Here is a 20,425-nt window from a genome sequence, read left to right as displayed (position 1 = left end):
CTGTGAAACACAAAGACAATTAGACATATTTACAGACAAACCATTGTGTTTTGCATTGACATCTATGCCACCTTCAGTATGGCAGCAAATTATGTCTGCATTATTGATGAGCTGCTTTTTATCATATATATTACTGTATATCATATATACAACATGTCTCACAAACCTTTCTGAGCATATGTTAATATGTCCATTTTTTTTGACGTTACTGTTACTGTTTATTATTTCACAAAATATGCCTCAGAATGTTCAATAAACCACATACACCTATGATTATTGCTATACTAGTATAGTTTTTGCTAATATTTCAAATTACATTACATATTTATATATCTGTTTTCATTGTAATTTTAGTTAAAAGTTGTAGTAATTTTGTTGGGTGTTTTTGTCATTTTGATTAGATTTTGTTTCATGTAAATATGTATATATAGCATTTATTAATTTTTATTTATTAGTTTTAGTTGTTTTATTACTTAAAGCTAAACTAAAGTGAGAAATGTTGCTTTGGCAACTAGCAGAAATGTAATAAGTTTAAGCTATTTTTTTTATTTTGGTTAAAGTTTACTTTATTTCAAGATAACTAAAATGTTTTTTTTTAATATATATAATTAACTATTATAGACCAGAGCTCAGAGGCTGGCTGGAGCTGCCGCAGCTGGAGATTCACGGCATTCGGGTGATTTTTGCAGTGCTCACGACCGAACGGGACAAACGACTGCAATTCGCCTGCGGCTATCATTGTGGCTCTCTCTTCATAGACGTGCGACATGAGTTCCCAATATCAGCATTATTTCTGTGAAACACAAAGACAATTAGACATATTTACAGACAAACCATTGTGTTTTGCATTGACATCTATGCCACCTTCAGTATGGCAGCAAATTATGTCTGCATTATTGATGAGCTGCTTTTTATCATATATATTACTGTATATCATATATACAACATGTCTCACAAACCTTTCTGAGCATATGTTAATATGTCCATTTTTTTTGACGTTACTGTTACTGTTTATTATTTCACAAAATATGCCTCAGAATGTTCAATAAACCACATACACCTATGATTATTGCTATACTAGTATAGTTTTTGCTAATATTTCAAATTACATTACATATTTATATATCTGTTTTCATTGTAATTTTAGTTAAAAGTTGTAGTAATTTTGTTGGGTGTTTTTGTCATTTTGATTAGATTTTGTTTCATGTAAATATGTATATATAGCATTTATTAATTTTTATTTATTAGTTTTAGTTGTTTTATTACTTAAAGCTAAACTAAAGTGAGAAATGTTGCTTTGGCAACTAGCAGAAATGTAATAAGTTTAAGCTATGTTTTTTATTTTGGTTAAAGTTTACTTTATTTCAAGATAACTAAAATGTTTTTTTTTTATATATATAATTAACTATTATAACCCATACATTACCCAATTTGTTATATACCAGAAGCACAAATCATCCACCAAATCCATCAGTTCTGATGTACCTCAAGGTTCTGTCTTGGGCCCTCTTCTTTTCACTATTTATATGTTACCAATTGAACAAATAATCAAACGCTATGGGATTTAATTTCCACTGTTATGCTGATGACATTCAGATTAATTTTAGCACACCCTCCACCTCAGTGTTTCCTCCGCCTACATTAACAACTTGTATCAAGGAACTCAAGCTTTTGCTAGAGGCAAATTACCTTAAATTTAACTCCGGTAAAATGTAGGTAATACTGATTGGCTCTGTTGTATCTAAATTATCCTGTCAACTGATAGATTTGGATGGTGATTTGATAATGCCCTCCACGACAGTTCGAAATCTTGGTGTTCTGATCGATTCCACTCTTTCATTTAATGATTACATTGGTAAAGACAGCTTTTTTCCACCTACGTAATATCTCTCGTATTCGATCCTCTCTCAGACAAAAGGATGCTGAAACTGTAATACATGCCTTCGTAACATCTCAACTAAATTACTGTAACTCACTTCTTTATGGCCTTTCAGCTAAAAATATCAAACGATTACAACATGTTCAAAACTCTGCAGCCCGCTTTATCACTCACACAAGAAAGAACTAGCACATTACTCCAATCTTTCAGTGTTGTGGCTCCCAGGTTGTGGAATGCTCTTCCTCAAGACATCCATCAAGCATCCCTTGTCTCCTTCAAAAACACGTTTTTTTCTCTGAATATTACTCTTCAGTTCTCTGTCTGTAAATTTTACTTTGTTATGGATATGTTATTTATTTGAATCCCTCTTTGTTTGTATCTCTAACCTAACTTTGTAAGCGACCTCTGTATATTACTTTCAGCCCTTGGTATATGTATTGTGCCTTGATGTTTATTTGGCTCTGTTCCTTATTCGTCTCTGTAAAGCAACTTTGGGTGTTGGAATGGCGCTATATAAATAAAAATTATATATATATATATATAATACAACTTTTAATATTTTATATCAAATATTATTAGATAATATTTTTAACCGTGTCTCTCTTTCACTGTTTATATAAACAAGCATCTGTGAACTCTGTCTATTCATCCATATATTCATCATTCCCATATATAATTTCTTTCTATGCATCCTTAGTCTATATCAGTCTAAAAGTATCCTTCATGCACCTCAAGTTTTTCCCCTAAAATTACCACACAAAGCAAAGTTTCAACATCTGCAGCCTAAAATACAACATTTACTGACGATTTCATCCAGTATCATGTATCAATGCCAGTTATATTTGTTATGATATGCTATTAATTCATCACTTTATTAATTCCGGGGAAATGTTTTAACAAAAGCATGTATTACATGACACAAGTCCTCTTAGATTTTGTTCTCGTTTGTAACAAAATAACAATATTTACACTGTTTGAGGAAAAACACAAAACATTTTATGTTGCAGTCAGTCAGTCATCCTCTCAGCATTAGCAGCGGCGCTACTGCTAACAACATCCGCTCAGATACTCGCCTGCTAATAACAAATAGTCGAGCTTCCGGTCCTGGAGTGCGGTCCTTCCCTTTGACAGATGCCTCTCCCTCTGCAATCGCCTGCTCGTTGAGGCCAACATACAAAAACATCAAAGTATGCAGTGAAAACCGATGTCAGAATAGGAGTTGCATGCTTCCTCTGTAGACTCACAGGGATTCTTAATGTGCGCTAGATAGTGTGCGACTGGATGAATGTTTCTCCAGTGTTGTCATCTCACTCGATTATTTTTCAATAAAACTCCTCCCTCTCACACATATGGCAAGCGTCACCTCAGAACTTATTTTCAATCCTTCAAATTGTTTCTGTATATGACTAAACCCAAGTCATTCCACTGCATGCCCTGCTGAACTTTAGCTCATTTAGCTTGATTGGCAATATCGAATGAAGAACTATACAATACGACAGAGTTGTGTACAGAAAATATTTCACCAATGATTGAGAGCTGTCATATCTATATCCGAGTCATATGCAATACACGGGCAACCGGTAAGGAACAGCATGATGTTCATATGTGTGAGATGAGGTCCAGAAAACTGTTTGACATTTTTGTCAGTGTTTGCAAACCATTAGTCATAGGAAAACCCAGAGGCTTGAAATATTCTATGACAATTAACATTTCTTATTGAGTTGAGTGTGAATGTTTTTGTGTTCAGTCTTTTACACTTCAAATATATACAGTAGATAGATAGATAAATAGATAGATAGATAGATAGATAGATAGACAGACAGACAGAGAGATAGACAGATATATAGACAGACAGACAGACAGACAGACAGACAGATAGATAGATAGATAGATAGACAGAGAGATAGACAGATATATAGACAGACAGACAGACAGACAGACAGACAGACAGACATACATACGGATGGACGGATGGACGGACGGACGGATGGATAGATAGACAGACAGACAGACAGACAGATAGATAGATAGATAGATAGACAGACAGACAGACAGACAGACAGATTTTTCAGATTTATCACTGAAGGAAAAATAATTCCAATTTAAATGGATGGACTACGCTAAATAAAAAACGTCATGTGATTGGCCGTGTGGAACAGTGGTCTCGGGAGCATGACGCTGTTGTCCTTAGCTTTCATTACAGGTCTAATGATGCTCTCATAGCATTATTGAAGCTAATGTCCTCTGTGTGGCCAGATATACAGATGTATTTACTGCATTCATTTGGATGCACTTAAGGGTTTGTCTAACTGATCTGTCACTGGGTTCTGGTCCGTGGTATAAAGACAAGAATGGAAGTCGATATTGACAGATTACAACTGATTCTTCCTCTATGAATGTCAGAAAAATTTCAATATGCTAAATATTACAAACCTAGCATTAACATATTGATTTAATTCAAATGTTTTCATTCATTTTTAGTTTGTTCGGCATCCCTAAAGACATATTATTATTGTTTTGTCTTTGTGTCTTTTTGACACTTTATTGACAGGTCCATTGAGAGAGCAGACAGGAAACAATAAGAAAAGGAGGGAAAGGGATCAGGAAATCACCCGAGACTTGAACTTGCATGTTAATTGTGCTTGCACAGTCATGCATCACTATTTCTATTGCTGATTTTTGATTTAAACAACCTCCTAACACTATATATTAAACTTCACCATCTAATTCATCCAGCCAAAGGAAGTCTCACGCTTCTGTCTTGATGCATCAGATGTAAGGCTGCAACAGTGAATACAGAATAAAGACTGAAATTCCATTTGTAAACTTGATTTATTGGCATCGCGTCTGCAGTCTACATCCCTCATTAATCACTTTCTCCACAAGGAGACCCTAGAAAACAGCGATTCAGATCAAATAAAGCTGTTGAGGACAGAGGGCGAGAGGTCACTGTTACCGCAGTTAAATGTGAAAACCAGAGGGTTCACCATACATCTATAGGTGCCGCACGTATGTTCAAACAATGAGGAGAGTCCTAATGCGAGGCCAACAGCAAGCTAACATCATATTATTGATTATGAGAATAAATGACGACCGTGCAATCTAAAATTAGTGTTCAGGACGATCGTCTCTATGGTCTTGGTGGACACTTATGCATGTAAACATTTCCTGTGTTTATGCTTTAAAAGAGTCTGGTTTATGTCACAAGCAGCTCTCAACAATTGACCATGTTTGTTCATTATTTTGGCAGTGATGTATTTAATGCAGAGAGTGATCCGGTTAGCAAAGGGATTGAATCGGGGTTAAGACGAGGGTAAACCACAGTAACCCGCAGAGGAATCCTTACTGATATGTTTAAAATATACTATTTAGATAGATCATTCTATTGATCTATCTCTCTATCTATCGATCAATCAATCTAAAAGGAAATCTATCTATCTATCTATCTATCTATCTATCTATCTGTATATCTATCTGTCTATCGATCTGAGTATCTGTCTGTCTGTCTGTCTGTCTGTCTATCTATCCATCTGTCTATCTATTGTTCTGTCTGTCGTTCTATTTATCATTATATCTATCTATCTATAGATCGATCATTATATTGTTCTATCTATCTCTCCATCCATTCCAAAATGGGGGGTTTGGCAGTGATGCCATAGTCGTGGCCTAATGGTTAGAGAGTCTGACTTGTAACTCGAGGTCTCGGGTTCGAGTCTCAGTACCTGCAGGGATTGTCGGTGGGGGGAGTGAACGTCCAGTGCTCTCTTCCACCCTCAATACCACGACTGAGGTGAGATCCTGAGCAAGGCACAGAACCCCCAACTGCTCCTTGAGCCCCGCAGCAAAAAGGGCAAAAAAAAGTGTGTGTTCACAGTTTGTGTGTGTGTGTGTGTGTGTGTGTTTGTTCACTACTAACTGCTGTGTGTGTGCACTTGGATGGGTTAAATGCAGAGCACAAGTTCCGAGTATGGGACACCATGGCTACATGTCACTTTACGTTTTTTTTTCTGATAAGAATCATTTTTTTCTTTTAATTTGTGATGAACATTTTAATAATCTAAATTATTTTTTTTATGTAAATTACTTTTTATGGAATGGAAAGGTTCCATGGATGCCAAATGTTCTTCATGGAACCTATAGAAATGTGTCCTGAAAGATTTTGTAGAATATATATTCTATAATATTCCCATTACGATTTTTTTTTTAAGATCAGTTCCCAATTTTAATTTAAAAAAATGTATACAAATTCTGTGCACGTCTTTTTGCATTTTCTTATTGTTTTTTGACTTGGGAAGTCATGCTGGGTTTATTATTTCATATATTGTTTCAGCTCTATCTCTTCTTTGACCAAAAAGTGAATCCATGCGAACAAATATCCAAAGAATGAATCACCACAAAACATTTAACGCAAATCAAATCTGATCGTCTTCCTGTCTGATGGAAAGTATTCAGACATATAAAACGAGGCGAGGGGTGAGACTATCCAAAGAGACACAAGACCGCGCAAAGGAACTTAAAAAGAAAACACCTGGTCACTTTGGGAGGTTTGACTGGAGGTATTTCAGGACCCCGATCAGCGCGCGCATCACATCTCTATAGCACATGTAAGTTCCTTTGATTTTATTTAGGCTACTTAGTTGAACATTTAGACATTTTTTACTTACGTGCATGTTGCATTCATTTAGTTTTATTTTACATTCACAACATATATGAACAGAAATTGCACGGCGTTTACATTAATTAATGTTCACAATGAAACGGTTTAAGTCAATTTTTTTGTGCAATTATAGTATTATAATAAAACACCGCAGCCTTGTAACAAAACAGGACAGAATTTCGCTGGACGAAACTAATTAAAAAAAAAAGGTTTGAAGCAAAGCACAACCACTTTTAATACATAAAACAGAAAGGTCTTCCATAAAAACACGTTATAATGTATTCAAACAGCGAAAACAGAGTGCATATTTTGACTTCATTTTTCAAATCCATTCAAACGTCTTTAATATTGCATTCAAGATTCAAAATTCAATGACATTTGGCGTTTTATTTAGTGTGAAATAACCGCATGTATTCATGTATGCACAGGTGTAAAGCAATGCTCGTGAGGAACGGCTCTCAGCTTTTGCTCTTCATAACTCTCTCCAGTGTTTTATATGCCCGGACCTTAAGTTTACCCTTCGCCTCCATGAGGTAAGAACTCTATCTTCTTAAAGTACGTGAATAAAACCTAATTCCTAACTCTTTTGTGATGTTTTGCTATATTGGAATATGCGCGCGCAGGTAAATCCACGGGAGCACAGAGAAACAAACAAAGAACGTTTTTTTTCTTCATCTAATTAGATAATTAAGTAAATGATAATGTTGCCATGCTGTATGAACCTACCAAATCCCTATATAGACTATACATAGTTTCTAGTTTAAATTGAATTTATACTTGCACAGTGTAGTTTTAAGTTGATTTAACTACCTCCAAATGGTTAATCGTTGGTTTGCTCTTAAAGAAACCTATATACTTAATATATAGAATCAAAATAAATTGTGAGACCTTCAAACAGTGTAAGAAGCTTTGAAAATGTTTCTGTTATTTAGCTTAACTATGGTATTTTGACGGAAACTATGGCTGCCATTGTATGTTTTTTTGTTGTTGTTTTTTTGTGAGGGAGACTGTAGACATTGCAAAAAACAAATCTGATGAACTATAAGAGCAACTGTGTCATTGACACTGGATTCTAGAGAGTCACTTGGTTCTGTGTCTGTGTGCAGAGATACAAGACACGCAGACGGGCTCTTCACAAGCGGATACAGTAAACTTCTAGGACAGTTATCTGCCAGACGGTACCTGGAGTCATTGATCGGAAAGCGGGTCAGGTACATGAATCTTTTTTTAGTGCCGTTTCCATAACATGATCCATAGCCCTGCTGAAACCAGCTTAAAGAACTCCTTCTAACCCATTAAACCAGATCTGAACAGCTTGAAGGCGAGCTAAAACCAGAAAACCACCTCCGACTATTTTAAGATTCTAAGCTTCTAATGGAGATAGATTGATGAATTGAATTTGGTATGTTTTGGTAATCATTCAATCTAATCAGAGATTTTAGGCGCAAAGAAAGTTTTTGTCTCCTGTAAGTGGTGTGATTTTGCAGCTATAACACGGATTGCAGTAAATAAAGTAAATCTGTATTTGCATAATGGTTTAAATATTTATCCATAAACAAATTCTCAAAATGGCCATAGGATTGCATGCCATATAATCCTATTACGAATGGTCGGACAAATGAATAAAGATACATGTGAAATGTTTAGTTGGTGATCTCACGTGTCAGAATGAAATGACAGTTTGAATTATCATTGAATATCATTCCTCCTTGTGCTTGCTTTGCATCTAAAATCTGTAATTATACTGAAAGATGACCAAAACATGAATGCAATTACACCAATAGATAGATTAATAGATAGTAAGGTACACTCTTAAAAATAAAGGTGCTTCAAAAGGTTCCAGAGAAGGCGTTATATAAGACGTCATGCACTAAGATGGGACTCTGGTTGCCAAAATTAGGCTTGTCTGTCAAATTACATTTATTTTGAGTCATCCTTTGGCCTGGAAAAATAGTTTGGTTTGCACCAATTAAACTATAACTGATATAAATATCTGAAAGAGACGGATGAGCGGTCAAGGCTCAAAAATAAGGATGGTCTGTTGCCAGTTTGAGAACGTTTTGTGCTGATCAGTCAGCTGTGTTGTCACTAAATATGATGTTTGTTTATTATGTGCACAATAAACTGCAAGCTATTTTATTAAGGTTGCATTATAATGGAAAAATATAGATTTTCTAGTTATTATTGGAAATACAAACCTTTTTACAAATATATATTTAAAAAATAATTAATTATAAAAAGCAAATAAATTATGAGTTTTTAAAAAACATTTTTAAAACAATTTAATATTATTTTAATTATTTAGGTCAATTATTTTGGTAAAGATGTTAAACATAAATGTAAATTAAAAAATATAAGATGCATACACATTTTAAAAATATTGCTATTTTTGTAAAAAAAAAAGTTTTATTATTTATTTTGAATTTTTCTTAAATACATGATTGGTTGTAAAACAACTTTTAAAAAACAACTAAATAAATTTAAAATGATTTAGGTAAATTATTTTTGGTTGTAAAGCGTAGTTTTAAATGATGTAAATCGCAGTTTTAAATGGAAAATATATTTAAAAAAATTCAGATAATTTGTTTATTTTTGTAAAAAAAAAAGTAATGATTTATTATAAATATCTCATAAATGATTGGTTGTAAGAAAATAATGTAATAAGTGTCCACTGAAGGTGAGCGTTGTGAGAACCCAAGTGCAGTTTTATTATATCCCAAAATTGAGCAGATAAACAAGAAACACGGGGCATGGCTTGATAGGCAAAACAAGAACATAGATATGGACAGAACTCACCAACAGTTATTACAGGCAACAAAGCTAGACAATGGGCAATGAAACGTGAGGGCTATATATATCAAACAAATGGGGTCACATGGCACCATCTAACCAATGACAGAGATGAGCTGAGGAACAAGAAGCAAACAGAAGTCAGAACAAAAAACTACATGACAAAACAATAAACCAATGAAAGCATGACACGTGAAGGAACAGGGAATCACATGACTAACAGAGGACATGACTGTGGCCTAAACTACAAAATGAAAGACATGAAAACATGAACATAAACCTACAATCAAAACCAACCGTGACATATCCCCCCCTCTAAGGGCGGCTCTTGACGCCCTAACAAACCACCCAAAACAAACAAAGAGTCCAGGATGGTGGAGGACTGGAGGTGGTCCAGGGGGTGGGATGGAGGGCCAGGCCCGTGCAGGGTAACTGGACCTGGATCATGACATGGCAGACCTGGGCCGTGAAGCAGTGGCGGACCTGGACCGTGGAGCAGAGGTGGGTCTGGACCATGTATTAGTAGAGGACCTGGTCCGTGGAGCAGTGGCGGAGACCATGGTGGAACCAGCAGAGCAGGAAGCCAGGGCGGAGCCAAAGACTACCAGGGCGGAGCAGGCGGAGCTGAAGACAACCAGGGCGGAGCAGGCGGAACTGAAGACCACCAGGGCGGAGCAGGCAAGACTGAAGACCACCAGGGCAGAGCAGGCGGAACTGAAGACCACCAGGGCAGAGCAGGCAAGGCTGGAGACCACCAGGACGGAGCAGGCAGAGCTGAAGAGCACCAGGGCGGAGCAGGCGTAACTGAAGGCCACCAGGGCGGAGCAGGCAGAACTGAAGACCACCAGGGCGGAGCAGGCAGGGCTGAAGACCACCAGGGCGGAGCAGGCAGGGCTGAGGATCCCCACGGTGGAGCAGATGACCACCAGGGTGGAGTCAGCAGAGCAGGAAGCCAGGGCTGAGCAGGTGCCCAAGGTGAATCCTGCGGAGCAGAAGACCACCACAGGCAGAATATCCTTGAACGGCCTCAGTGGCCATAGCATGACTGGCAGAGAGTTTGTGAACGGCCACCATAGCCACGACATGACAGGCAGATTTCAAATCCTTGAAAGGCCGCGGTGGCTGTAGCATAACAGGCAAGGGGTCCAGGGATGACCTCCTTGGCCATGACTGGACAGGCAGAGAGTTCAGAGACGGCCTCTTTGGCTGTGACATGACTGGCAGAAGGTTCACATGTGACCACCATGGTCAAAACAGGACAAACAGGAAACTCACAGGCTGGCACCAACACAGGACTGAGTTCTGGGAATTGAGCAGGCTCTGGAACAGATTCATGGACTGGAGCAGGCTCTGGAGTCCAATGAAGGCGAGCGTTAGACCGTTGCCTTACATCAAGTATAAATTAATGTACCAGAAAGCTCTGCATAACTCGCCATTGTATTTAATTGGGAATTTCGCTCTTCACAACTATGTAGGCGGTTTTGATGTTGCTGGTGTTCATTGATAGTGCAGAGCTCAATGTCAGCTGTGAGCTGAAAACCTTGTTTCTCAAACTTCAGGCACATACAGTACATGTGTAATGAGAGACCACTGAAGGCGAGCATTGTGAGAACCCAAGTGCAGTTTTATTATATCCCAAAAGTGAGCAGATAAACAATAAACACTGACTTGACTTGACATGGACAGAACTCACCAACAGCAGTTACAGGCACCAGAGCAATGGACAATGAAACATGAGGGATATGTATATCAAACAAATGGGGTCACATGGCACAATCCAACCAATGACAGAGATGAGCTGAGGAACAAGAAGCAAACAGAAGGCAGAAAAAAAAACACATGACAAAACAATAAACCAATGAAAGCATGACACATGAAGGAACAGGGAATCACAGAGGACATGACTGTGGCAAAACTACAAAATAAAAGGCATGAAAACATGAACATAAACCAACACCCAAAACCAACCATGACAAATAAAAACAAAATTATAATATATATTTTGAAATTATTTAGGGAAATTCTTTTTTGATAATGGTGTAAATCAAAATTTTAAATGAAAAATATAAAAACAACAACAAAAAATATATATTTAGAAAAGGTTAGAAATTTGAATGGAGTTAAAGTTCATGGAGGGTTAAAGTTCAGGCTAGTGCAAACCTTTGATTCTTAATAGGATGTTTGAAGCATAATAGTAAAGAATATAGGTTATGGTCAGTGAGTGCCTGTTCTTTTGATTGGTTTGGCAGGTTGTTAGTGCTCTAGTGCTCTACTTGGCTGAGGTAACTAAAGAGGCTGTTATGTGTTCTTCTGTGACTGCTTCTTTTAATGCATGTGTCATTTTAGCTCGTCGTTTGTAATCCTTGTGGCAGCTGCACATCCCGTCTTCCTGGAAAAGCTAGAAATCAAGCTGAATGGAACAATAACAAACAATCTGAGAAAATATGCACTAAATGTTTTGTGTGTGCTCTTGATTTGTCATATTGGATTTATATCATTACAGCAGTAAGTAGGAGGAAATGCAAAAACAAAGATGACTAATCGAAAATCACTCATGCACCTAAGAGTTGTATTTGCATAATGTGCAAAATATATATATATATGTTAGTGCTAACGATGAGTGTTCATTTATCCATGTTTAATGGCTCATATAGTGTGATATAGGAGAAAATGGAGCTCATATTCAAGGAGGAAAAAACACGTCAATTTTATTCAGAGGCCCAAACTGAGCAAAAATATGCAACTTGGTGCAGATTCTGATATTTATGTCCAAAAATTAAGATGAAATTCTGAGCTTGTAATGTAAATCAATGAGATCTTTAAAACAGTACAGCAGATACTTACAGAAAATGATATAAGTATCAGTTGTCACTCTATATCTCCCAAGTCTTAATATGATGATATTTAAATGCTTAGTTTTATGATCAAAGCTCTGCAGTTATAATGCATATAATGCAATGCAATACAATGATAATTGAGAGATGAACAAGTAAACATTCCTCAAAAGATGGATGATCGAAATGTTAAAGGTTCTTTATGGAACCATTTAGACAAAAAGGTTCTTCTGTGGCATCGTGAAGCACCTTTATTTTTAAGAGTAAAAATGCATGAATGTAAACTGTGAATTCATGTCTGACATATTTCTTTATGGGATTTTAGTGATGATTTGATGGAAGACCAGGCGCCGATGAAGCGTCATTCAGACGCAATATTCACAGACAACTACAGCCGCTTTCGCAAGCAGATGGCGGTGAAGAAATATCTCAACTCCGTTCTCACAGGAAAGAGAAGGTATTAAGCACCAGCACGTTGTTGCTTTCGTAGGTTTTACCAAACGTTTTACTCAAAGATGTTGCTAATACTCTGAACCAAAGAACGTGTTCTATGATGTTAAGCAATAAAAAGGGTATTTTACTAGTGTTTTTCCTCTCTTCAGTCAAGAAGACCCACCTAGCATGCAGGAGGAATCAACTGGAGGGGAGACCACATATCGGGAGAGCTACGATGACGTCACTGTAGACCGACTTCTGAATCATATACCATTGGTACGTTAGATGGAGACGTGCATATGGCTTTGTATTAATAAAAGTGCTTGCAAACTGGTAAATAAAGTTCATTTAAATACTGATCTTTTCTCTTCTAGCCTCTCTGAGGTCAGTTTGAAGACAAGAAAACAACTCTCCGAGACCATCATCATAGGTTTTCCATTTACACAGTCTAGTATAGGACATCAGCATACTACTAAAAGAACGTGTTGAAAACGAAAATTGTGGTTACCTATGACGTAAATGTTTGCACTGTACATAGAAAATAAACTTTGATGAGAGATGTTAGCTTGAAGATGTACATAGTGTGCTTTGGCCTTGGAAACCAATTTGCTTTGACATGTTTCCTGTAAATTGTAGATCAATAAATGCATTGAAACAAGCCCCGGACTGGTACAATAAGAGAAGCGCATATTCAGACCTGAAGACTGCTGATTGGATCTCGAGTGATGAAGTAACACTGTCGCCGTGCATTTTGTAAATGAATTATTTTATAAAAATATTTATGTTTCTTCTGTCTGAATTCTAACTCTAGAGGGATCATTTGGGTTCGGGAGGGTCGGGGCATTGGAAATCTTTATTTTTTGCCATTCAAAGGATAATAAAAGTTTGAAGAGTCATGAAATGCTTGACTGCGCTCGACTTCAATGTTGCAAAACAAACTTTAGCCATGAACTGCAATTGATTTATGGTCAGGTTTTGAGTCTCAATTATATTTCTGTGACTTGAAAATACACATAAATTGGACTATACAGGTGCAGAGAAAGACACAAATATAACATTCAAGATTGTATAGCACCCAATTTTTTACAAAAATATGGTAAATTTACGGTACAGACAGTCGGTTTAATGATGTACGAGTGTCAAGGGATGATGCGGTTATGATGCAATATGTAGACGTATACAGAAGGGATTGTCTGCTCTCCATTGAGATGCGAATCAAACAGCATAAGGTGTGTGATTGAAAACACATCACGTTTCGTGAGTGTTACATACAGTTACACCCTTATTTTGAGAACTTCCAAAGGAAACGGTCATTAGTATTTGCTGGCCTGTGACTCAGCGTATCTACAACGCGTTGAAGGCAGCTCTGGAAATTTGAATCATAAATGTCAGAGGATATGGAATGCCAGAGAAGGCGTTATATAAGACGTCATATTTGATACTCACATTTGAACATGATTTTTCTAAAAAAAAAAAAATGATGTATGGATAATCAAGTAAACCTAAGTTGCTTCGGTCCAGTAAGTGTTCATCTTCAAATATTACTAACAGAATAAAAGTTATTCTTCCGTTTACTTTATAAAATTCAGTAAAGATTTCACAGCAAAAAGACACGTGAACCACAAGCTGAAGGTAGACGTTTGGACAAGGTCTTTTACTTGCTAAAAAAAGTCTAAACTATCAATCAGATGACAGAAGGCATGTAGTAGATTGTGTGCAACAGGTTTTCAGCAAAGTTTTAATCATGCTGGAAATTTAGAGGCCTTAGAAATTCATGTATCAAATATGATTTACATGGATAACACTGCTAAATACAATGATCAGACGTTTTGACAAAATACTAATTTCTTGGTCTTTTCTCGATCTGATTCCGTAGAACAACAGGTATGATGTAAGGACTCTGGTGACCATGCTTAATCTTTGGCTATTGAATTGTTGTGGTGCAAATCAGATGCTATGTGATTTGTCCAGGGCCGTGTGGAGAGGAGCAGCTCATTAGCTCTCATTACTGGATGGCTAAATGGGCCTGCTGACCACAGCAGGTAAAAATAGATGGATAGACTCTACACTGACCAGCTCCGCTCTGATAATGGGTGCATTACCACTTAAAGTGATTCAGCGTAGAAATGGCTGGCCAGGAACTACTTGTTTTGAGCATTAGTGAGCGTGTGTGTTTGTGCATTGCACTCTTTCCAACATGGACACGTTTATAATCAGTTGTGGTACTCTGAGAATTCAAAGAATACCATGGTAGTACTATAGGATAATTTCCAATAAATAAGTAAATAGATGACATTTTGTTGAGAACATTTATATATGTACATACTCCAAGGTTCAATCATGGCACATTTCCATGTTTATGTTTTTGAAAGAAGTCTCTTATTGTAATCGAAAATACAGAAATTTTTTTGAAAAATTGTGAAATATTATTGCAATTTAAAATTGCTGTTTTCTTTTTGAATATATTTAAAAATGTCATGCAATGCTACATTTTCAGCATCATTACTTTAGCCTTCAGTGTCACATGATCCTTCAGAAATCGTGAAAATATGCTGATTTGCTGCTCAAGAAACATTTTTATTAATAATTTTGAAAACCACACTAACGTCCTCGGGGCTTGCCACACTAACGATCAATCTTTTGATCAATTAAATGCATCCTTCTTTGATAAATAAAAGTATGAATTTATTTAAAAATTAAAATAAATATAATTAAACTAACCTAATTTTTAAGGTTCGAATAGAGCACGATTTGTGTTTCTCCAGATGAGAGCAGTTCCTTAGAAAAAAATTTGAGGTTTAATCGTTTTAGTTATCATGCACAAAAACAAATCTTAACAGAATTATCCATCCACGCAAGACCGCCAATAGCTATATTAATCCCTGCATGTTCTGCGAATCATTTTATGCTAATACGCACACGCTATGGGGGAGGAAAAGGACTGTAGAGATGAAATGTACGCTAGTGCAGTGGTTCCCAACCCTGGTCCTGGAGGCACCCCAACACTGCACATTTTGCATGTCTCCTTTCTCTGGCACACCAATTTCAGGTCTTGGAGTCTCTACTAATGAGCTGATGACCTGAATCAGGTGTGTTTGATTAGGGAGACATGCAAAACGTGCAGTGTTGGGGTGCCTCCAGGACCAGGGTTGGGAACCATTGCGCTAGTGGATCACAACAATAAAGGACAAACAACATCTGATATGGAAATGACTCTTAATAACTAATTTCAACATCTGTCCTGTGCGCTTCTAACGTGTTCCTGCTGAATCTCTGGTGAACGTGACTGAGTGTGAGCAGCAGAGCGGATCGGCTGTCTTGGGGCCGGTGGCGGTGCTGGTTGAAGACCATCGCAGTGACAGGAGGCGACCTTTAGACTCCTGATGTACGGTCGTGTGACTGATGCCAGTCATTCATAATAAACATCACACATGCCCCTCGTTTCACAGGGAATGGCTTGAATAGGACACGTGTCTTTTTAAGAAAACTGAAGGGCTGAAGAGAGATCTTAAAGTCATACACTGTAAAAAGTGGCAACCTGCAAGTGTTACCCTAAAGAGCTACTGCAAAATAATGTATTTAGTTGATTCAATGATGTTAAATAGTATTTTTACTAAATGGTGTAGAAACAATTTTCACTCAAAAATTCCATTTTACAATAATACATTTTACAATTAATTACAATCAAGCAAGTAACACATTTAATTAAACATGAAATTTTGAAGTAGAGAGAATAATAGTAGGTCTACTTCCTTGTGAAACATACTGCAAAAATCTTGGTTTTATTTAAAAAAAAAGTTTACAAAAATTCTGTCATTATAGTGAATTACCATAACTGTAGAGTCAGCACCATTTATTTATTTACAAATACGAATAATAAAGAAAATAAGAACTGACCAAGTAATATACACTCCAAGAATATTTAGGCCTAAATCTGAGATTTATATGTCTGAATTGCATTTAAAATTTCCATACCTTTGCAGTTTTAACATAATCAACTTAATATGAATCATATTTTTCAATTGTGCATGAATGAAACAGGAAAGATTTCTAATAATTCTAATTTTTTTAAATACACAGTAACCAGGTTTATATATTTATCATCAATAAATCTAATTTGTTTCAATCTCATACATATTGCTTGTATAAATATTGAATTATTTGTATTGCATACTGAATATTGCTTATTCTTCAATAATAAGCAATAATAAGTGATATTTTACCATTTTCATACTTTTTACCAGAACAAATGTAATTGTTTTCACAATCAACAGATTTATGCTGATTCTAAGCCATTTGAACAAATGCATTTTGAAAATATTATTTAAATAAAATCAAATAGATGCAAATAATGTTAATAATAAACTATGCTATGGTTTTTCTGAGTACAGAAATCTTACCCGTTTCATTTATGCATGACTGACAAATATGCATCACAGTAAGTTTATTAGTTTATTTTAAAATGGTGTAATCCAAAAGAATGGACATTTATAGGCAATTCAAATGCATAAATCTTAACTTTTTAATAGATTTTCTAATCTTTTTTTTATTTTATTATTATTATTATTATTTATTTATATATTTTTATTTTTTTTGAGTCTGGTAAATTAGCCTAACAGTACAATTTTTATGGCTGCAAAACATGAATATAGAATGTGCAATCAATCCCATGCATGCATTTATCAGCATTTAGTGAGTCAGAACTATCCGTTTTATAAGACCGATTTCATAATAATGTATTCTTTAGTGCCAGTAACCTAGTTCACATATTTTCAGTGAACCCACATGCCCTTAACTCAAATTTAAACCCAGATGTGACTAAAATAATGTTCAAATATCACCCACACGCACACTCAGAACAGTTTGCATCTAGTCTGAAAGGTTAATCACAGCGGATAGCGTCCAACAGAAAAATTAGATTTGTATTCCCAAGCAGAATGGCTCATAATAAGTGATATGTTTTGTGTGTGTGTGCATGTGTGTTTCAGTGTAAACACCTGTTTTGCTCTCCGTATCCTCGGCTGATTTGGAGCTTCATTTGTACAGACCGTGGTTTAATAAATCAAAATGGAAATACAATAATATACGGGCGCAGAGCTTTACTCGTCCAGAAAGGTCAGCTCTGAGATTAATTATACTGTGAGGAAGACCTTAATGATGGAATATTTCTCAACGACACAACCCTGCTTTTATGATCCCAATCCTAATTCACTCCAGGCTTATATTTTTGTCTTTTTACATGCAGCAACTACAACCCCAATGGTGAAATATTCATTTGCAAATGAATATGAAATATTCAAGCGTCTGCTAAATGACTAAATGTAAATGTAAATGTAATGTAAATGCAAATGAAGGAATAAATGTAATGAGGAATCCGGAAGTGACATTTAAAGGAATCATTCACCCAAAAATGAAATATTTATTCACCCTCAGGCTATCCAAGATGTAGATGAGTTTGTTTCTTCATGGGAACAGATTTGGAGAAATTTAGCATTATATGACTTACTCATCGTTGGATCCTCTGCAGTGAATGGGTGCCATGGGTGCCGTCAGAATGAGAGTCTAAACAGCTGATAAAAACATCACAAGTAATCCACACCACTCCAGTGGTGTTTTTGCATTTGTTTATAACTAACATGCAGCTTTTCACTTCTAAAGATGTTAAAATATGTGGGTGGTGATTTTGATGTGAGAGGACAACAGGGGATGTACTTTTTCACTGGGGGAAGCGTTAATATGGATTATATTTTAGCAGGAAGCAACGGTTTGAAGTTTAAAAAGCCGTAATGATGGATTTGTTTCTTACAAACATGCAGCTTTTCACTTCACAAGTCATTAACTGATGGACTGGAGTGGTGAGGATTACTAGTGGATGATTGTGATGTTTTTATCAGCTGTTTGGACTCTCATTCTGACGGCACCCATTCACTGCAGAGCATCCATTGGTGAGCAAGTGATGTAATGCTACATTTCTCCAAATCTGTTCTGATGAAGAAACAAACTCATCTACATCTTGGATGGCTTGGGGGTGAGTACATTTTCAGCAAATTTTTACTTTTGGGTGAACTATTCCTTATATAGCCATAGCCATATTCAGCCTTTTCTCCTGAGGGGAGTTATGGGAAATGACCGCTTGTCTCTGGGACAGTGACAGCATCATCAACTACACACTTCAGCTTTTGAATGAAAAGACAAACAGGTCCTGTCTTTTCCGGTTCTCTGTCGAAATGTACATTTGCATTTATTCATTTAGCAGATGCTTTATCCACAGCGACATTCAAATGAGGGAAAAAAAGTCATTTATCATAAAGGAGCCGAAAATATTAGTAATGGCGCCATAGTGCATTTCAAGAGTAAATCAAAAAATCATCAAAGTGAAGCCACAGAAGAGAGGAAAGGATATTGTAATGGAAAAAGTGCCTTTATTTATGGTTATGAATTAGTTGAATGCACAGAAAGGATTGATAAAGCAAACCTGCTTTAAATGCTCAAAAATTTTAATGCCTTTCTTTTGCAGTTGTTAGCTTCTGTGAGTTTTTAAAAAGTCTACATTTAACCCAGTTTCCTGTAAATTTTGAAATTCTCACACTAACAAAAAGTACCACGTTTTTTTGACGGTCTACTGTATATCAAAGTACCATAGTAGTGCCATCTGACTCCATCATTGTACCATGGTGTTATTTTAGTATCGAGATACTATTGTAACTTTTTAAATATATAATATTATTTTGAAATTATTATTATTATTACATTTTCTGTTTTCATTTTAATTTTAGTTAACATTTTAGTAATTTTGTTGTGTATCTTTGTCATTTTTATTAGTTTGTTTTTTAATATCCTATCACATTTTTATTCATTTTTATTTCAGTTTTAATTTTAGTTATTTTAGAACTTCAAGTTAAACTAAATTTAAATGAGAAATGTTTTCTTGGCAACTAGCTGAAATAAGTTATTTTATTTAAAAAAAAATATTTCAGTTTAAACATTTATTTGACATTTTTATTTAAATATTAAGTACTAAAATCTAAATAGAATGTTTATGAAATTATTTCAAGTTTATTTCAAGTTTCATGGATTTAGTTTGAATTAACTATAATAACCCTCACCATTGTAGTTTTTGCAAAGGCATGCTTATGATTTTCATGAGCAAACAAATGTCTATTATACATCCAAGTTTTTATTTCAGTCATGTAGAAGGAAATCCAAAAATCAGTTATATTTTCAATTCTAGGTTAATTGGTATTTTTGCTTCAAGCACACAGTTTAATCCATACTTATCATCTTTCAATCAAACGTTGACATGGTTTTTAATTGCCAGTAATTAGGTTTATGTTCTCTCACAGCACAATATTCAAATTTCACAGCATTCAATCATATTTTATACAGATGTTATGATTTGAATGTGTTAAATGGATGATGATATAAGCTGATATATAGCTTATTCCTCATGCGGGAGAGCTGAATTGTTGCATTTCAAATCATAATCATTGTAATTCACATGACCAGAGTCATCAGGAAAAAAGTACTTTTGGTACTCTGAAAATAGCCATTGTTACGAGCCCAAGCATAATGGAAATGAGAAAATTGGGCATATTATTTATATGTTGTGCAATAAATTAGATATTTTCTTTGGGGAGACACTAATTGAGATTCCAGCAAGTAGTTGAGGTAATTGTGTTTAGCTGTTTTCTATCTGTGAATCACATTAGACTGAATGATTGCCCTGTTGAAAAAACCAGCATATGCTGGTTAGGTATGTTTTGACGCTGGGATGCTGGTTTAAGCTGGTCCTTTGCTGGTTTAAACTGGTCCTTTGCTGGTTTATGCTGG

The 20,425-nt window shown here is 35.8% G+C and overlaps 1 protein-coding gene across 2 annotated transcripts; it reads left to right on the top strand.

Annotated features, from left to right (window-relative positions):
- Positions 1–6,324: 6,324 nt before the first annotated feature.
- Positions 6,325–13,437, top strand: LOC107655780 (VIP peptides-like). 2 transcript variants are annotated; one of them, XM_016443369.1, is made up of 7 exons: positions 6,325–6,483; positions 6,965–7,069; positions 7,643–7,747; positions 12,486–12,617; positions 12,763–12,871; positions 12,970–12,979; positions 13,232–13,437. In XM_016443369.1, coding segments are annotated over exons 1-6 (462 nt in total). In that variant the 5' UTR covers positions 6,325–6,481; the 3' UTR covers position 12,979; positions 13,232–13,437. The 2 variants fall into 2 exon arrangements, with proteins under 2 accessions (XP_016298855.1, XP_016298851.1); XM_016443365.1 differs by having other exon boundaries at positions 12,970–13,025; positions 13,232–13,436.
- The last annotated feature ends 6,988 nt before the right edge of the window (positions 13,438–20,425 follow it).

The sequence above is a fragment of the Sinocyclocheilus anshuiensis genome, unplaced genomic scaffold (assembly GCF_001515605.1).
Source record: "Sinocyclocheilus anshuiensis isolate Anshui unplaced genomic scaffold, SAMN03320099.WGS_v1.1 scaffold1463, whole genome shotgun sequence".
Taxonomy (NCBI): domain Eukaryota; kingdom Metazoa; phylum Chordata; class Actinopteri; order Cypriniformes; family Cyprinidae; genus Sinocyclocheilus; species Sinocyclocheilus anshuiensis.
Note: the sequence above shows the minus strand (reverse complement) of the source record. Positions and strands in the feature narration are given on the sequence as shown.

Excerpts from the sequence above, each read along its gene's own strand:
- LOC107655780 (XM_016443369.1), top strand. Across the intron at positions 7,070-7,642 it reads TTACCCTTCGCCTCCATGAG|AGATACAAGACACGCAGACG; the intron begins GTAAGAACTCTA and ends GTCTGTGTGCAG. Across the intron at positions 7,748-12,485 it reads TTGATCGGAAAGCGGGTCAG|TGATGATTTGATGGAAGACC; the intron begins GTACATGAATCT and ends ATGGGATTTTAG.